General features: G+C 35.6%; 1 protein-coding gene across 1 annotated transcript in view; it reads left to right on the plus strand.

The window, feature by feature from the left end:
- CDH18 (cadherin 18) overlaps positions 1–17113 on the plus strand; it is a 537316-nt gene that overhangs the window by 364019 nt on the left and 156184 nt on the right. Inside the window, exon 4 of the mRNA XM_021386987.1 lies at positions 386–867. Within this exon, the coding sequence (XP_021242662.1) occupies positions 640–867 (228 nt within the window). The 5' untranslated portion in view covers positions 386–639. The remainder of the gene's footprint in view (positions 1–385; positions 868–17113) is intronic.

Raw genomic sequence — 17113 nt, forward strand, 5'->3', positions numbered from 1 at the left:
GATTTCTGTGCAGTGTATGGAAGATCAAGAACTTATCTGAAATGAATTGTCAGTCCTTATCTAACGACACTGTAGCAGTGATTTTACTTAACTGCCAGACCAGATCGGTGATTTATTTGCAGGTAATTGCCAATTTAACTTGCCTGGGTCATTGAGTTTTTAATGAAGTGTATGTTCTTCATAGCTTGGAAAAAACATGCTAATTCTTAAGGTATTTTAATAAAAACTATCAAAAAACACTTCTACAGAAAGGACTGAAATTTTAGTTATAATGAGAGTCTTTGAGAGACTGGTTAATACAGCTGTGAGTGTAATCTAAGGTCAAAAAGCTGAAAATTACTGGTTTTAGTGATGAGTAAGTGGCTTTCTTTTCTTTCCCTATTAGATAGAAAATGGTCGTCTGTGGAGCTCTATGGTGAAGACCTCAGAAGAAATATCAATTTTTTCCAGTCAGCTTTTCATAATGTAAATATAGTTTGAGCTTCCCCCAATGGGCAGCTAAATCATGAACAAGCAGAAAAACCCTTTTTGGACTGTATTTCTGAACCAGGCTTCACCTTCCATCTCGAGAACTTTTTAAAGGATTACAGCTGAAAAAGACAAGAGAGAGAAAACCTTGAACAGGAACCTTATCCTACAATGAGAATTACAAGTACATCTTGTATCTGCCCAGTCCTAGTTTGTCTCTGTTTTGTGCAGAGGTGTTATGGAGCTGCTCATCATGGCTCCATCAAGGTGACTAGAAATCAAACCAAACATATAGAAGGTGAAACAGAAGTACATCATCGTCCCAAGCGTGGATGGGTGTGGAATCAGTTCTTTGTTTTAGAAGAACACATGGGACCAGATCCTCAGTATGTAGGAAAGGTAAGGTCATTATCTTTTTGTTTTTATTTTTCTATCCCCTGAAACAAGGCACTGATAGAGGGAAAACAAGTATCTCCTTAAATGTCACCTCATTTTAAAGATGAACACCTCTCAGGTTGTTATACAGGCACAGTGAGCTTATCAGTTCCCTAAGTATGCCTTCTGTGTTTATTATAAGCAGATGTATCAATAAAAGTAAATCAGATGAAGTTAGCGTATTTCTTCTGAGCTCAGCTAGACACAGAGTGAGTGCAGCTGATATTCTTACACTGGATTCTGTAGACCCCTAAATGAGTAATATTTAAATATGTCAGCACTAAATCCTTTTCTGGAGTATTTCAAAATAAGGTTCAGTTCTACTTCAGGTCATATAATAAATGTAGTCTAGATTCAATAACATATTAATTCCGATATGTAAAGGTAGGTTGGAAAAGGACTCCTTCAAAGGGAGATCTCTCTGCGGTGTTCTTATAATGAGATGCAGGTGGTATGTTATTTGTTATAGCTCATAAGAAGTCTGTAGGAACAACAGGCCCTATATTTATGTTTTTATTTACATGGTGAGTTTCAGGCATAAGGTTCATGCCGATGCAGTTGTAGGCTAGACAACTGAACTCTAGTTTATTATGTGTAATATTGTCTATATAATTTGTGTTTTAAATTTACATTAAAAAAACATGCTCAGAAATGGTTATTTGTAGCATTATTGCAAGACATATGACAGATGGAGCTTTTCTCCCCCTGAACACTGTCAGCATAATGATAGAGTTTCTTATTATGTAATCTAGAAGAATCTTTATTTCCTTAAAGAAATTGGAGAAATATGTTGAATACGAGTGCTAACGAAGAATGGTTAATGGGAGTAAAGCATGAGAAATTAACTATTTCATTTTGCCTTCATTTTGCCCTCAAGATGGAAATCTTTAAAATTATAATTTAGAATATGCAAAATATCCAAGGAAACCAGTAGCTCCTGAAATCACAGATGTCTGGTAGCCGGGGTTTTCAAATTTGTACAGTATCATCTCAACTCAAAATAGCAACTGGAGCATTTGCATGTAAGATACTGTCAACACAAAAATCAGAAAAATACCCTATTTTGTTAGGCCAGCCTTAGTAAAATGCCAAGCACTTGGCACTCTAAAAATTGTTTGGATTTGTGTAGGAAATGTAGTCTGGGGAAGGACATTTGTAAATGGAAGTAGTGGGTTACACTGAATTAAAAGTTTTTAAGGTAGGTGAGCTGATGGGGGAATATTCCTCCAGAGACCATGTTAATCTGATGAACATTGTAATGTGTGAGTTTGGAACAGAATAAATATTCCATAAACATGTTGCTGATGTGGAGCTATGCAGGAGAATCAAAAGATTATCTGGATAGAGCTAGATAGCATGAAGAATGTTGGTACATCAAGATACAGGGTAAACATCAAGACCACAGTCCATTAAGGCTCATGTTGAACGATATCGTGAATTTCTGTTATACACTGTTGATTTGTCAAGTGTAAGGGACAGAAGAAGAAAAAGATCTGGTCATCAGATCAATTATAGCTTCTATTGTCATGCATTAAATAAGGCAAATATGACTTGAAGATGCAAAAACTGAGACAGTGAAAACAGAGACAAGGTAGTATAAATCTGCTGTACAAAATAATGCTAACATGTTTACTGCTGTCTTTAATTTTGGCCAAGAAAAATGAATTTAGCTGGGAAGCTACATACAGAAAATCCAACATCATGGCTGGGAGTAGTGATGGAAGGTAAAATATGATTGGATAATTACCATCAAAAATAATAGCACAGAGTATATATATGTATATATATATTATAAATACACTTCAGAAGAAACCACAGGGGAAAGAGATCTATATAAGTTGATTCATCTTGTACCTGAAAAAGGTTAGGTTTTGCTCACGAGTGAATTTAGGATGGAAATAAGAAAATAAGTGAGATTTTCGAAGAGGCTGTTAATAGGAAGAGTGAACAGGACCTGAAATGATTTCAGAGTAAAGCATGCTTGTCTTTATGATAGCATTTTCAAACATGATTACATGAAAGAGCAGACATCTGGATTTGGTGACCTATAGGATGATCCCTTTCAATTTTATGTTGCTATGATAATGTTAGAAATATCCTTTCATCCTCTGACTCCTATATTAATGCTACATTTATAAAGATCAATAAATAGGATTGCATTTAATCCTTTGTGGTCAGAAGCACATGCCTTATCTGTTCTTCCTCTGTACTTACCAATACTGTTCTTCCTTTTCCTGTAAGAAATCCGTGTGGTGTACATCATTTTCTACTCTGAGAACGTCACAAAATTTGTTAACTCATTTTTGCAGAAGCTTTGTGGAACTTAGAAGCATCTATACTCTATTTTATATTCGGTAAATAAAGTTGTGATGGTTCTGCTGACCTGGTTTACTGCAAAGATCAATCACATTATTTCATTCATTTATTTTTAATTTGGAAAAAAAGAAATGGCTGGGTGAGACTGATGTAATGTTAGTAATAAAATTTGAGTAGTTATCATTGTGCATGAGTTGCTTTTCATTTTGAAAAATAGATGTTTAGTTGATGTTGCATTTAATTATACAAACCTCACAAGACTTCATTTGACCTGACTAATTGAATAAGAGATTTTCATGAAAAACCCCTCCGATTATGAAAGAAGGCAATGTGAGTGTTGCCCTTTAATTCCAGGCTTCCATTCAGTGGCAGCACCCTATCAATTCTGTCAATTATTAATTCTGTAGACTACTCTGATTCACTGGTGAGTGTTTTGCCATTTGATATCTCTCCTTTCACATTTTTCACACCCAATTTGGAAGTAGCATCACAGAAAGTGGAGTCATTATGTACAATACTGTTATAATGATTACAGTCATTGTCATGGAAATGCACACTGAGGACAAGAATAGGGTAGGCTTGCAATGAGTATAGTAAGGTTTCTCATTCTTATCAAGAAATGACTGTCAAGAGAATGGATTATTTTACTGCTATCATCTGTTATACATCAAAAGTTAGGGCAACAAGTCATTTTAATACCAAACATATCTCCATTTCTCAGTCATTATATCTTTTCTGTAAAAAAATATAATTTGGAGACTAGAAATCTGTATAAGATTAATCTGTATTAGTGTTTCTTATGAGACTTTTAAAGGAATAAGGAACATGGCAAAACAGATCTTGGAAAAATTAGGCTGTGATAGAAATAAGAAACAAACCTTTTGTAGATTTTAAGATTTTCTGTGTTACTGGCATTATTGAACTGGTTCTCTGTTGTTGCACTTGGGATCAGTCTTCAATGTTTTGTAGTTTGCCTCCCTTAAAAGACAACTCCAAAAACATTTTGATATTTAAAAAAGATATCTCTAAAGAAGTTAAATCCACAGTGATTTTCTTCTGCAATCGTGAATTATTTGGGGAGGCTTTCTTGAAAACTTCTCAAGATCAATAGCGTCTAACAGTATTCAGACAGACTGCTTATCTCTGTGTGTATGTGCATGTGTGCAATGAAGAAATTTCATTAAGCAGGAACAAATGCCCTTGTGGCAAGCAGTTGAATCCACAGAACTGGGCTTCCAGCTACAAGAGAAAATGTGGGACTTGGCATTCCCAGATGAAAACTATGCTAATTAAAATGTGACAGCACTGAAAGAGGAAATAGAAAGAGCACTGTGAGCTGATGGGTGTTCAGGTACCCTCCTTCTGTTCACCAGATCAGGGGAATGAAGACCCCCCCTGAGGAAACTTAGAATAACTGGTGCTGTTGTGCTGCAAACTAATATTTCTCCTACAAGTTGCATTTCCTTTGCATTTCCTCCATGTTTCCAGGTTAAATAATTCATTTGTCAGGAACTGGAGCAAAAGAGCAAACAATTTTAGGAGAGAAAAGAAAAAGAGAGTATATCTTTCAGTCTGTAACATTCTTTTTCATTTTGAATGTCTTTGTCTCCTGAATAGCTGTCTAGTCCCTGTGATATTACTTAAAAGTTACACTGGAAGCAGGTCATAACTACACATTCACTGTTTTTTTTTACTTTGGGGAGATAAACAAATGTGTAGTGGAAAAGGGGAGATCGATATTGGTTAAAGTCTGAGTGAGTCATGCTATTAGAGGGAATAGTATAAGAATATAATGAGTAAGATTGACACTTGATTTCTCTGTAGACCCTTTGGATCTTTTAAATACAAAATATATACCTCTAAATGCACTTCAGATGTACCCTGAAGGGCAGTGACGGCTTTTCAGGTATTCAACTGTGTATAGCTTTTTAACAATTGTTCTTCTCAAATTTGGGGGATAGAGTGATTCTTAGTTTACTCACTTCTTTTACCTGTAATACAAAAATATTTTCAGATTTGTTTTGATGAAAAGTGTAAAGAAGTATGGAACAGGTGGAAATGAGTGTGAACACAGGAAAGGGAAGAGGAATATAACAGCTGTTTAAAAGTCCTGAAATCATTGTACTGTAAATTAGATAAGGAAGTCATCCCTGGTATTATGCTGAATTTTCAGGTTAATGGATCTATTAATTTGTTACTTTGGTCTTGAAAACAGAAATACTTCATAACAAACTTGTCATTCAAAATTCCTTTTCAAGCTGATATGATGATGTGTCATTGCAAGAAATTAGTTCAAATTCAGAAAAGTGAATCTAGTCTTCTCTGATCATATCAAGACACTTTCACATCTCAGATTTAATGATAGGAAGGGAAAAATGTATCCATCAGAATAAACACTAAAGAAGAAACAAAAGCTGAGTTTTACAATTAAAATGGCTTCATTTGATGGCAGAGGTTTAAATAAAATAAAGCATATGAGAAGCTTCATCATTTTAAACATTAGTAAACAATTCCAAAATTTAGTCTAATTTAAAAAGTGGTTTTATTTTAATTTAAAGAAAAAGAAAAGGTAAGATTAAATGCTATAGTCTAAAGATTTTGCACATGACTTGCTAACCATTTTCATACCTTTGTAAAATGAGTATGAGGGGCATAAAGAGCATCCAGAACAATGTGCATCTAATTTTCTACCATTTAAGATGTTCCTTTTACAAATAATGGAGTTAGGCAAAATAATTTTCTTCTGTCTAGCAAAAGCATGGTAGCAATGAAAACATAAATGTGCAAATGAATATTTTTCTGTTCTTTTATGGACTTTGATTTTTACACTTGAATTTACTTATGTAGAAAAGAAAGTGTAATGAAATGGAATGGAGTTTAGACTCAAAGCTTTTAAATTACAAATGTGTTTGATGTGAAAAGGATTTTGTTTGTATTACTTTTTAATTCTTCTAGAGATTCTTAGAAGTTAGGAAGACTAACATTGAATCAATGGAGTTAATATTTGAGCAAAGATTTTAACTATTTTGATTCAATTTAAGGCTGAGAGATGTCTCCAGATTCTTCTGAAGGATTTCTCCTGGAATCCGTGAGACTAAAATTATTGATGTTGGCACTGGAAAAGTGGAGTTATGAACTTTAGTAGATCCTTCCTTACTTTATATGTATATATATGTTACACACATACTGCCTTTTCTCTGGTGTGAAGTCACTAACATCTGATTTTACAGGACTTTGTACCCATGTTTATGGCTTTCTGCTCTCTGATTACTCGAGTTCTCATTCATGTCACCGTTAATATTGCTGAATAATGTCCTGATTCAGTGCCGTTTAATTTGTGGGAAGCTGACACTGGTCAGACAGGACAATGTCTATTTCTTTTTTTCTATCTCTATCTCCTACTGTTGCTCAGGGAGCAAGTTTACCAAGAAACTGAGCAAATGGTCCCTCTCCATCATACCGCTATGATGTGACCTGAAGTTAGTAATATGCAACATTACATGGTCCTATGTGATGTCAACTGCCTCATTTTCTGCTTATTTTTACAAAAAGCTGTCAGAAGACTTGCCACCCCAAAGCTTTTCATAATAAAAATTCACAGGTGCACTTGCTTTTCTTGAGTTCTGATGATAAACAGTCTCCTCTGTTGCTTCTATGTTGATAGTGATGCTATCTTTATTCAACAAATGTTTTGTTTTTGAGAGGATGAGGGCACTTTATTCAAGTTCTACCAGTCATAGAATGCTGTAGACCTTTAGTTTTTATTTATTATTTTCAAATTGGAATTTCTAAATATTCAAAAGTTATTTAGGGAAAAGTCAAAAGAAGCAAGAGCTTTGGTCAGCCTGATCAATCTGACTTTCTGCTGGTGAGTTCTTGCACTGCAATCTTGAGACAGAAAATGTCTATATACAGACTGACATGGGCATTTTGACTTGACGGACCAAACAAACAGAAACACATAAACACACTAAAGTTCACTCTCAGACCAAAGACATGGGACATAGCATTAGCCTGGTTTAACTTCATTTAAGTTGATGTGGAGCTGCACCAGGAAGAAACTTGGTCTTTTATGTCAAAACAGCAACACAGAATCTAGTATGTCAAAATAATACTCGTTCTGTAAGGAAGCTTTATACAGTCTGTCAGTTTTGCGGAACATCAGTGCACTGTGTGGAGATGTTTACCTCAATTTATGGTTCAAAGTAATTTTGTCAAGGTGATCTAATAGTCCCTGAGATTCTTTGTGGACTCAGAAAGTCTGTACACAACTTGACCACTACCTTTTCTTCTTTACTTCTTACCATTTCACAAGTTTCACACACGCATATGTTCACACCAGCAGCTGAGATTTTGAAACATTCTTTACAGTGAACAACTGTACTGATGAAAACATCATCTTTTAGATTGAACTGCTATTTCTCCTTTAAGTAGACACTCTCAAGTTAAGAGGAATACCTTGTACAAGACTGGAGTATTCTCTAGAGAAAGAAATGTTTTACCTGGAAACTAAACATGTCATGTAATGTCAGAATTTGACTAGTTGTGACTAATTCCATACGTACTTGTATACATAAAGAATGTCACCTCTAAAAGTTATTGGATATGTTGAGACAATCCATTTTTTGTTACAGACCAATGATTGCTACAGTCTTAGACATATGTGTTCTTAGTACAAATTGTATATAGATTCTTTCCAAACTTCTACTAACTTTCAACCATCTCTTCAATAGAATTATATTGTTTGAACTGTAGATAGACACAATGGTACATCAGTTGAAGATATTGATGAGCAATTCATTCTGACAATGGAATTGTAGTTAGCTCTGTCCATGTAGAGTGGGACATTAATTGCACTCTGAAAGTTCTAAATTGATTAGCATTCACATTATTCCCAAATAAGCCTACTAAGGTCTAAGATTTTTTTTTGTTTGTTTGTTTTAGATTATCTAAATTGTGAGTTGAAAGTAGGTAGGTAGTTATGTGTTCTTGGATAAATTAATTAGAAAACTTAGCAGCAGATTTTGCAATGAAAACTAGCCTTATTCCTGCCTGAGCTATTTAGATTTTTCAATCATTTGAAGATATTGGCTATAAAATTTGGGCAGAAGCTGGACGTTACTGAGGTTGTTTGTTGTTTTTTAGGTTATTTTGTTGATTAACTGCACAATACATTTTTGTGTAATAAACTTTTTTTTTTTTTTTTTCTAAGAGAGCAGTGGATAAAATAAGAAAAGTAAAGTACTGGCAAAATCAAAATCACCTAGGTTAGTGGTGGTGAGGAATATGATGATTATATTTTAAATATCTACACTTTTCTGCTAATTAAATCACTGGAAAGAGTCAAGATGAGAATTAAGAAAATCTTAATGGTTAGAATTTTATGTAGACATGAAAAATCAACATCTCTGATAAAACTGATTCTTGATACAAAGCCTCAATAACACTAATTACTTTACTGACATTCTGTAACATTTCAAGCAGTTCTCGAGCTTGCAATGGACTTTCTTCAAACTAGATATTTGAAGTGTCATAAAATTTGGAAATATTTACAGTCTGAATAACCTTAATATTGTGGTACACACATGCTTTGTACAAGTCAAAAGATCAAAGTCTATAGGTTAGGAATAGCACGAGATTAATTTCACTTTATAAAGGAATTAGTCCATTGCAGTTGCTGTATAGAGAGGTTTCTGACAAATCCCTTTTTGCTTTAAAATGAGGTAATAGTATTACACGCAGTCAAAGGAAGATGAATTCCTTGGGGTTAGAAGATGAAGTGACCGAGTTTGTATCTGAAGTGAATGCTAGACAGATGTTTCAAATTGTGCTTCAATACAATATTTAGATTAATTTGCACAGTGTACTATGTAAACTGTCTAGTACTTGTTTGTAATGAAAAATAAATGAAGAATGTCTCAAAGCAGAAAGTACAATGAGTATGCAAAATCATAAGCATATGTAATGTGGTCAGTGGTGAACTTAAATGAAAGCTTTCCCTGCTAGTTTGGCTTCCTTTACAGATTTTCCAGTGTTTAGTAACATGCTGAGTTTCTCTTGCTTAGACCACATATAATCAGGGTAGATTATGAAAGATTTCTCTCCATTAGACTAGACTAGACTAGATTCTCTCCATTTTTTTTTTTCATGTCATTTATGAGTAATCACAATCCCTTGTCTGTTATATCTGGCTGACACCATCCAGTGCTCCAAAACCACAGGCACCAGGGGAACAAACACCTGTGTGTGTGCATAAACACATCTGTACTGATGCACGCATAGATGCTTGACTGCCAAAACATTGCTTGTGAAACAGTTCCTGTTTCTTTAGAGAAATATATTTTGGTGTTGAACTCAGAAGTTATTTACTGATCACCCAAATGTGTGACTGCCATGCAGATTTTTGGAAGCCAGACTGGCTTAGTACTACATTACCTTGCTGTCATAGTGACATTTACAAAACATACCAAGTTGTGGCCCTTTTATGTAGCTCTACTGAAATAAACACAACTTGACTCATCAACAGGTTCCTTCCTGTTCATGGAAGATAAATGAGCAAGGACTTGCACTCTGTGTTGTTTTAAATGGAATTTTAGTATTACAATGTGTCCTAAGTATTATAATGCATCCTCATCGCCCTATTACAAAACAGGTTGTGTATGGCAGTAAGATAATTGTACAGTGTGGGTGCCAAGCAGCATCCCTGGGGCTGAGGGGCTACAGTGTGAGGCAAGGACAGGATTGCCCCACCTGCCCCAGCACAGAAAACAGCAGAGCCTGGGGAAGGGAGGGCACAACGCTGCCGGCAGCTGCCAACAGGGGGAGAAACAGCTCTGCACCCAGGGGAGAGGGGGAGGAGGGCAGGAGGGGTTTCCAGGCACAACCAGCACATACATGACCAAGAAATCCAAAGATGCCCTGGCTTGTATCAGAAATAGTGCAGCCAGCAGGAGCAGGGAGGTGATCGTCCCTCTTTACTCAGCCCTGGTGAGGCTGCACCTCGAGTGCTATGTGCAGTGTTGGGCCCCTCACTACAGGAAAGACGTTGAGGCCTTGGAGCGTGTCCAAAGAAGAGCAATGGAACTGGTAAGGAACTGGAGCACATGTCTCATGGGGAGCAGCTGAGGGAACTGGGATTCTTCAGTATGGAGAAGAGGAGGCTCAGGGAAGACTTTATCACCCCCTACAACTTCTTGAAGGGAGGTTGTGGTGAGGTGGGAATCAGCCTCTTTTCCTAGGTAACAATGATAGGACTAGAAGTAATGGCCTCAAATTGTGCCAGGGAAGGTTCAGGTTGGATGTTAGGAAAAATTTATTCTCAGAAAAAGTGGTGATGGATTAGAACAGGCTGCCCAGGGTGGTGGTGGAGTCACTGTCCCTGGAGCTGTTCAAGAAATGTGTAGGTGTGGTACTAAGGGACATGATTTAGTGGATATGGTGGAGATGGGCTGATGGTTGGACTAGATCTTAGTGGTCTTTTCCAACTCTGATTATTCTATGAGATGCCCTGGCAGGGCAGCACTGGACAGGAGATTTTGCTGGAGCAGGGCTTTCCCTCAGCCCCTTGGAAGGCCCAGCTGGAGCGGGACACGGTGTGAGGAGGGAGGGGCAGCAGAGTTATCAGGTACTGATTCTGTTCTCCAGCCCCTTGCACTGCTCAGTGTCAGGAGGTGGAGAAGTCTGGAATGGAGGGGTAAGGCTGGGCCTGAGAGGATTTGTGAGAGGGGAAGGTATTTTAATATTTTTCTCTGTTTCTCACTGTCCTATTCTTTTTTAATTGGCTCTAAATTACATTAAGTTTCCCCAACACAAGTCTGTTTTTTTTTTCCGTGAAGGTAACAGGTAACTCTGACCTGACTGAGCTTTTCCGTCCTATTTTCTCTCCCCGTCCTACTGAGGAGGATGAGACAGAAAGGAGTTAGGGGGACTCCTCGCATGTGGCAATGAGGAAATAGACAATTCTACATTCTTCATTTGGCAGTTTAATTTTTAAGAATGTTTAATGGCTAATCTTAAATCAGCAAATGATGAAGCTGGTGATATGCTGGCTAACTCAAATATGAATTGACATCTCAATTATTTCTCAAGTACTTCTCAACTCTAGAGATGTATTCATTCATGTTCATTTTCTTGTATAAATTTCCTTACACGTAACTTTTTAAAGATGTTGCTGCATCATTTGCCTAATTTATGAACTTATTTGAGAAGTTACTTTTACGTAGGTTATTTGTTCAGTGAAAGAAATGCTTCTGTTTCATGATTAAAACTCTAGATGAAATAATTCCGTAACAATGAAAAAATGCAGGAAGACAAACATTGTAATTAGATAAACAAGTAGAAACTGCATCACCAGTTAGATAGGTATTTTCTGCTTTTTTATTAAGAAGGATGTGAAAAATGAAGCCATATAGAACATAATTTAGTGGGAACATTTTTTTTTTTTAATTAACCTGAGGGATAGATATTCTGTTTCTAAGCTAAAAGAATAGGAGTTTCAGATATTCAGAGTCCAGATATTTATTGATAATTCCTTTCAAAATGGCTGGGAAAAAAAAAAAAGAGTGTGTATGAGCCTGCAATGTTCTTGGACTCATAGTGAAGTTTTCAGAGGGTTATCTATTTGTGTAATATGTCATGTATAGCACCAAAAATAATGGTTGATTTGGAATATATTCCCTTCTGAGCTATAACTTCTTCACCTTATTAGATACTTTTTTTTCTGCATGTCTTCTTTCAGTTGATGTATCAGAATTATAAGAATTACATAAAATGCTGAAATTGTATTTTTTGTGGTCTAAACAACATGTATATTTTTTAAGGAAAATGAAAGTTTGTCAGACAATAAGAGATAAAGCAAGGAATCCAACGTTTAAACTTCTCTCTTGTCCTTTTGTATCTCATAGAATACAATCTGTGAAATTTAAATCACAGTCATCAATTTCTAAATGAATCACCTCTGTAAACATTTATTTTCTAAAATACAGAAGCTATTTTATAATTATACTGGAAATTGCCAGTCTGTAAGCATAACAGATTTTCTTTCCTTTGCTTTTCAGGATTAGCTTTGTTTGGTTCTTGTCAAGCAATTAGTTTTCATTTAAGTAGTTCTTAGCAGAAGCTTATTAGCTGCAACTTGTATGTTTGTTGTTGTTTTTTAAATAACAATGAAAAGAACACAAACAACTTTGTCTGGAAAGAAAGTGATGAGATCATATTCAAATTATGCTCAACTACTTACAGCCAGAAACCTGAGCAGAGGCAAATCTGCAGATCTAGAGCTAAAACAGATTGCCTTTAAAGCTGTCTTTTATATTCCTAGGATATTGGGTACATTTGCTAAAGAGTATTCTCTCCAGAATTTAGATAAGGTTTTTTAAAGTCAGGTTGCCTGTACAAAGCTTTTCAGAACAATGGATAGAATGGACACTTGCAAAGATGCTGCTTTACTGAAAGGTATTATTAAAGGACCTGGGGAATAAGAGGGCCAGGTGAGCTTGTTGTAAGACTGTCACTCCAGTGGAGTAGTGTACTGTCCACCATGGTGTGCATTTGTATCAAATCCTACTTTTTCCTTTACCAAAAGTTTGAATTCTTAACATTAGTTTACAAACAAACAAGTCTTAATCAGGAAGGACAATAGCTTGGATTCATACATTTATCCTTGCTTTTACTGTGTGAAATGAGCATCCTTCAAACATCCTTCTTTAGAAACCTCAGGATAGGAACATTGCCAGGGGTTGTTGTGCCAAAAGACAGTGTATAAAATGTGTAAAGAGAGCAAAGTAAGGTTACGGCAAAAAAGCCAAGAAATTTCTTAAAAAAATTACTGCCGAAAAGCTTGGGAAACACAGCACAGTTATGTGATACGGAGTGCATCAAAGGAAGAGTACCAAAGTGAGGCATCAGTGCAGAAAGATGGAACAAATCAGCAGATTAGCAGTAATTATCACATGTACTTGATACAGTGATCTGAGAAGAAGTGCCTAAACCAGTAACTCTAGTATGTAAATTCTCCTCTAAAACTATCTTGATACCTGGATATCCAAGTAACAAAAGGTGCAGTGATCTCAATATTATTATTAGTAATGAGATAAAAAAAGTGAAAGATTTGTATGTGGGGAAAACCAATGCCATTTAATATTAAAAAAAAAAAAATAGGTAAAATGGTGATTGGTCAAGTGAAAATTTTCATTAATTATACAAAGCTATTGAGAAAATTGGAAAGACCAGCCATAGAGAAATGCAGTGAAAGAGTCTTCTAAGTGAAATTCAATACAGATAAATGTAGAATAGGACATGAGCTGCAACTGTTTTAACTGAGTTAACAGTTACTTCTAAGTAACTAGACTGTAAGGTTATATTAGTTCCTTGAAAAACCTTCATCAGCTCTGTCCTTAGGAACAATCCAATGAGCAAACTGAATATTAGGAGTTATTAGAAAGGACAAAAATAACAGGAGCAAATATGTTTACTGTATCAATCCAGAATATACCTGCAAATCAAACACAAAGAACACTTCACATTTTCTTCTCCTTTTCCTCATCTACCAAAAAAAAAAAAAAAAAAAAAAAAAAAAAAAAAAAAGAGAGAGGTGCTACAAGATTGATGAAATATATAGAACAGTTTCTGCATGAGGAGTACTAAGTAAAGTACTGAACTGTCACTTTAATTCCAGAAATTCCACATTTTTAATTAACAACTTAATCCATATTCTGGGATTCTTTGCAGCTGTTCTCCCTCTCTCTCCCTCTCTCTCTCTCTCTTTTTTTTTTTTTTTTTTTAATAAAGGATTTTTCATTGGAAGAAATTGCTTTGCTTTCTTGGAAGTTGTACAAGGTTCAGCTGAGTATAGGAGAGCTCTCCTGGCTGAAAAGAGATGAAATAAAGTGAGTTTGGTAGTGGCCTCAGCAATCATGAGTAGCACAAGGAATGTGAATCAGGAATAAATTTCACTGTCTTTTGCTTCCTTCTTACAAGCAGTAGAAGTCATCTACAATTTAAAAAAAAAAATCAGACTACAGAAAATAATGTAATTCTATGTAAAATTGTACTAATATACCTAATTAGTCTCTCAGTAATGAATTGAGGTAATTCAGCAGTTAAAAACACACTAAGATAAAGAGCAAGCCACAGTTTCATAGAAAATCCATTCATTTAAGAAGTCAGAGTTGCATATCTATAACTGTAGGTAGATGAACTTTGGATAAAATAAATGTTGACAAAAATCACTTTTGCCCATCACAAACATTTATTCTCACATTAAATATTATTCCAAGTTTGATTGTGTTAGAGGCTATTACTGATGAACTCAGTGTTCCCAGTCCATCCTTCCTTCTTCCTTTACATGTCTTTAATAGCATGGCAAATCCTCTTTTCCAGTTTATATGGAAGAAGTAGTTTCAACATCTCTCTGAATTGTCAGAAATCAATGGGACATGTTTTTTTTTTCCAAGCAAAAAGGCATACATTATTACAGGTAGTTTTCATATTTAGGGGAAATTTGCAATTTATGGTGATTTATTCAAGGTTTGTTTTTGTTTAAATCTGTAATTATAAGGATTGTGTAAAATCAGGGTATGGATTCCAGGTAAAACCGGAAAGATATATACTAGTATTGCATATATAATCAACTATGTTTTGTGTAAAAATAAAAGAAAAAAAGTTTATATATATATATTTTTTGGTCTTGCAAGTGACAGGTGGATAGTCAGCAGCTCATAACAATAGTGGTATTTTTGGTTTTGTTTCTAAGTTGATATTATTTGTTCCTTTTTAATTCTGACCAGTGATGGTAGATATTAAATACTTCTTGAAAATTAGATCCCATTGATGAGGCTCTGTGTTGGAAACCCAAAGGAGAGATCTAGAATTCTATTCTTCTAGCCTACTCTGGAGGGGGGAAAAAAAAAAAAAAAAAAAAAAAACATTATGAGATGTGAAAATTATGTAACTTTTCTCAGTTGTGGCCACTTTCTTATAAACTAGCTGTTAAACTTTCACCTTGAACTATAGTCTTTCATCTATTATGTATCAATTTCTCCACTGCAGAGAGCAACAGTTTTTATTGGAGCCTTCAGTGTCCTTCAAAGTACAGCCACTTCTTTGTCTTCACCAGGATGTCAGTACTAACTACAGTAGTTCATAGTAGCAGAAAGATGCAAATCACCTCACTAGGCAGAACATAGGGATATACTTGATGGCAAATCAAAGGGTTAGAGTAATGTTCCTCGTTCTTTCAGGAAGAGAAATATTAAATAGTGTTATACAGTATTGGTAGTAATGCACAGTAACTTTTCTATGATTACTTTTTATTTGGTCTATTTTGATATAGCATAGAAGAAATCTGATATTAGTATGTATTGTATATATTATCCAAGAAAGTGGGAGCCATGACTTCCTACAGCAGTATAAATGCTAATACTTATTTCTGAAGCTGCTATTTCAGCAGAAATTAAGGAATTCACAAGGCACATACTGTCACAGTAAACAGACATTCTTCTAGATGTCTCGGAAGTGCTCCAGCCTACATGATATTAGTATTTATTTATTTTCTATTTTATTTTCCAGGGGAGCGTTGTTTAACCTGGCAGGCAGCTCAGCACCACTCAGCCATTCACTCATTCCCCCCTCCCACTGGGATGGGAGAGAGAATCGGGGAAAAAAGTGTAGAACTTGTATGTTGAGATGAAATCTATTTACTAAGACAGAAAAGGAAAAGAGAAATAATAGTGAGGATAATTATAAATATATACACATACATATATATGTTTACAAAACAAATGACCCACAATTGCTCACCACCCTCTGATCAATGCCCAGCCAGTCTCTGAGCAGCAGCTGCCCCCCCCCATTTGGCCAGTTTGAGTCAGCTGTCCTGGTTCAGTCCCCTCTCAGCTTCTTGTGACCCCTCAGCCCCCCTCTGGCATGACAGTACGAGAAGCTGAACTGTCCTTAGTGCTGTACAGCACTGCTCAGCAACAGCTGGAACATTGGTGTGTTATCAACATTGTTTTCCTCCTGGAGCCAAAACACAGCATCATACCAGACACTATGAAGAAAATAACAACTCTGTTAAAGCTGAAACCAGGACAGTAGGAGAACAATGTTTTGCTCTGTCAGCCTTTTGTAACAAACAATAATGAAAAAATCCCTAAGTGGAAAGGTGATACAAGAGTGTCAAGACTCACAGGTACTCCAGGGAGAATGTGTAAGTTTTCTGTCTGCCACAATCAACGCTTTTGTAAATTAGGTTTCTTCAGAAAATGAGAACTATTTCTGCTCTTTAAAATCAATATTCTCCCTTTTTTTCTTCTTTTTCTTTCTTTCTTTCTTTTTTTTTTTTGAAAAGAGTGAATTTGAAACTCACAGCTATTCAGTAATGACTTTCATCAATGTGATGCCCTTAGTAGATCTGTAGGTGCAATAATGGTTTATTAAGCTGAAGACTTTTTAAATTGATCATACTTTTTACCCAGGCAAAATTATCTGCATTGTGTAAGTCTATGGAGAACCAAGTAAATGCAGGAAAGGCAATCTTTCCACTGTGTCAGCTTACAGAAGGGAAAGCAACAGTGTTCCAGTTTGTCAGCCATTCTCTTTTACCTTTAGTTCTCATTTGATATGCTCTTTCTTCCCCATGTTATTCCCTTCTGCAGGGTTGTTTCCAGGCAGTGGTTACTGTGTTTTTTTCCAACACTTACATCTCTCCCCCATCATCAGTGCTATTAAAGAAATGGAGACAAACTGTTCTTCAAGTGTGTTGAGATTCTGCAGAAATATTTTCTCCTCGCTCTTTATTACTCATCTGAATTCCCTTCGCTAGTTGAAATTTCACTGTAGGACTGTAGTTCCTAGTTTCCAGAAATTCATTATTGTATTTGGTACTTTTAGTCTT

The sequence above is a fragment of the Numida meleagris genome, chromosome 2 (assembly GCF_002078875.1).
Source record: "Numida meleagris isolate 19003 breed g44 Domestic line chromosome 2, NumMel1.0, whole genome shotgun sequence".
Taxonomy (NCBI): Eukaryota; Metazoa; Chordata; class Aves; order Galliformes; family Numididae; genus Numida; species Numida meleagris.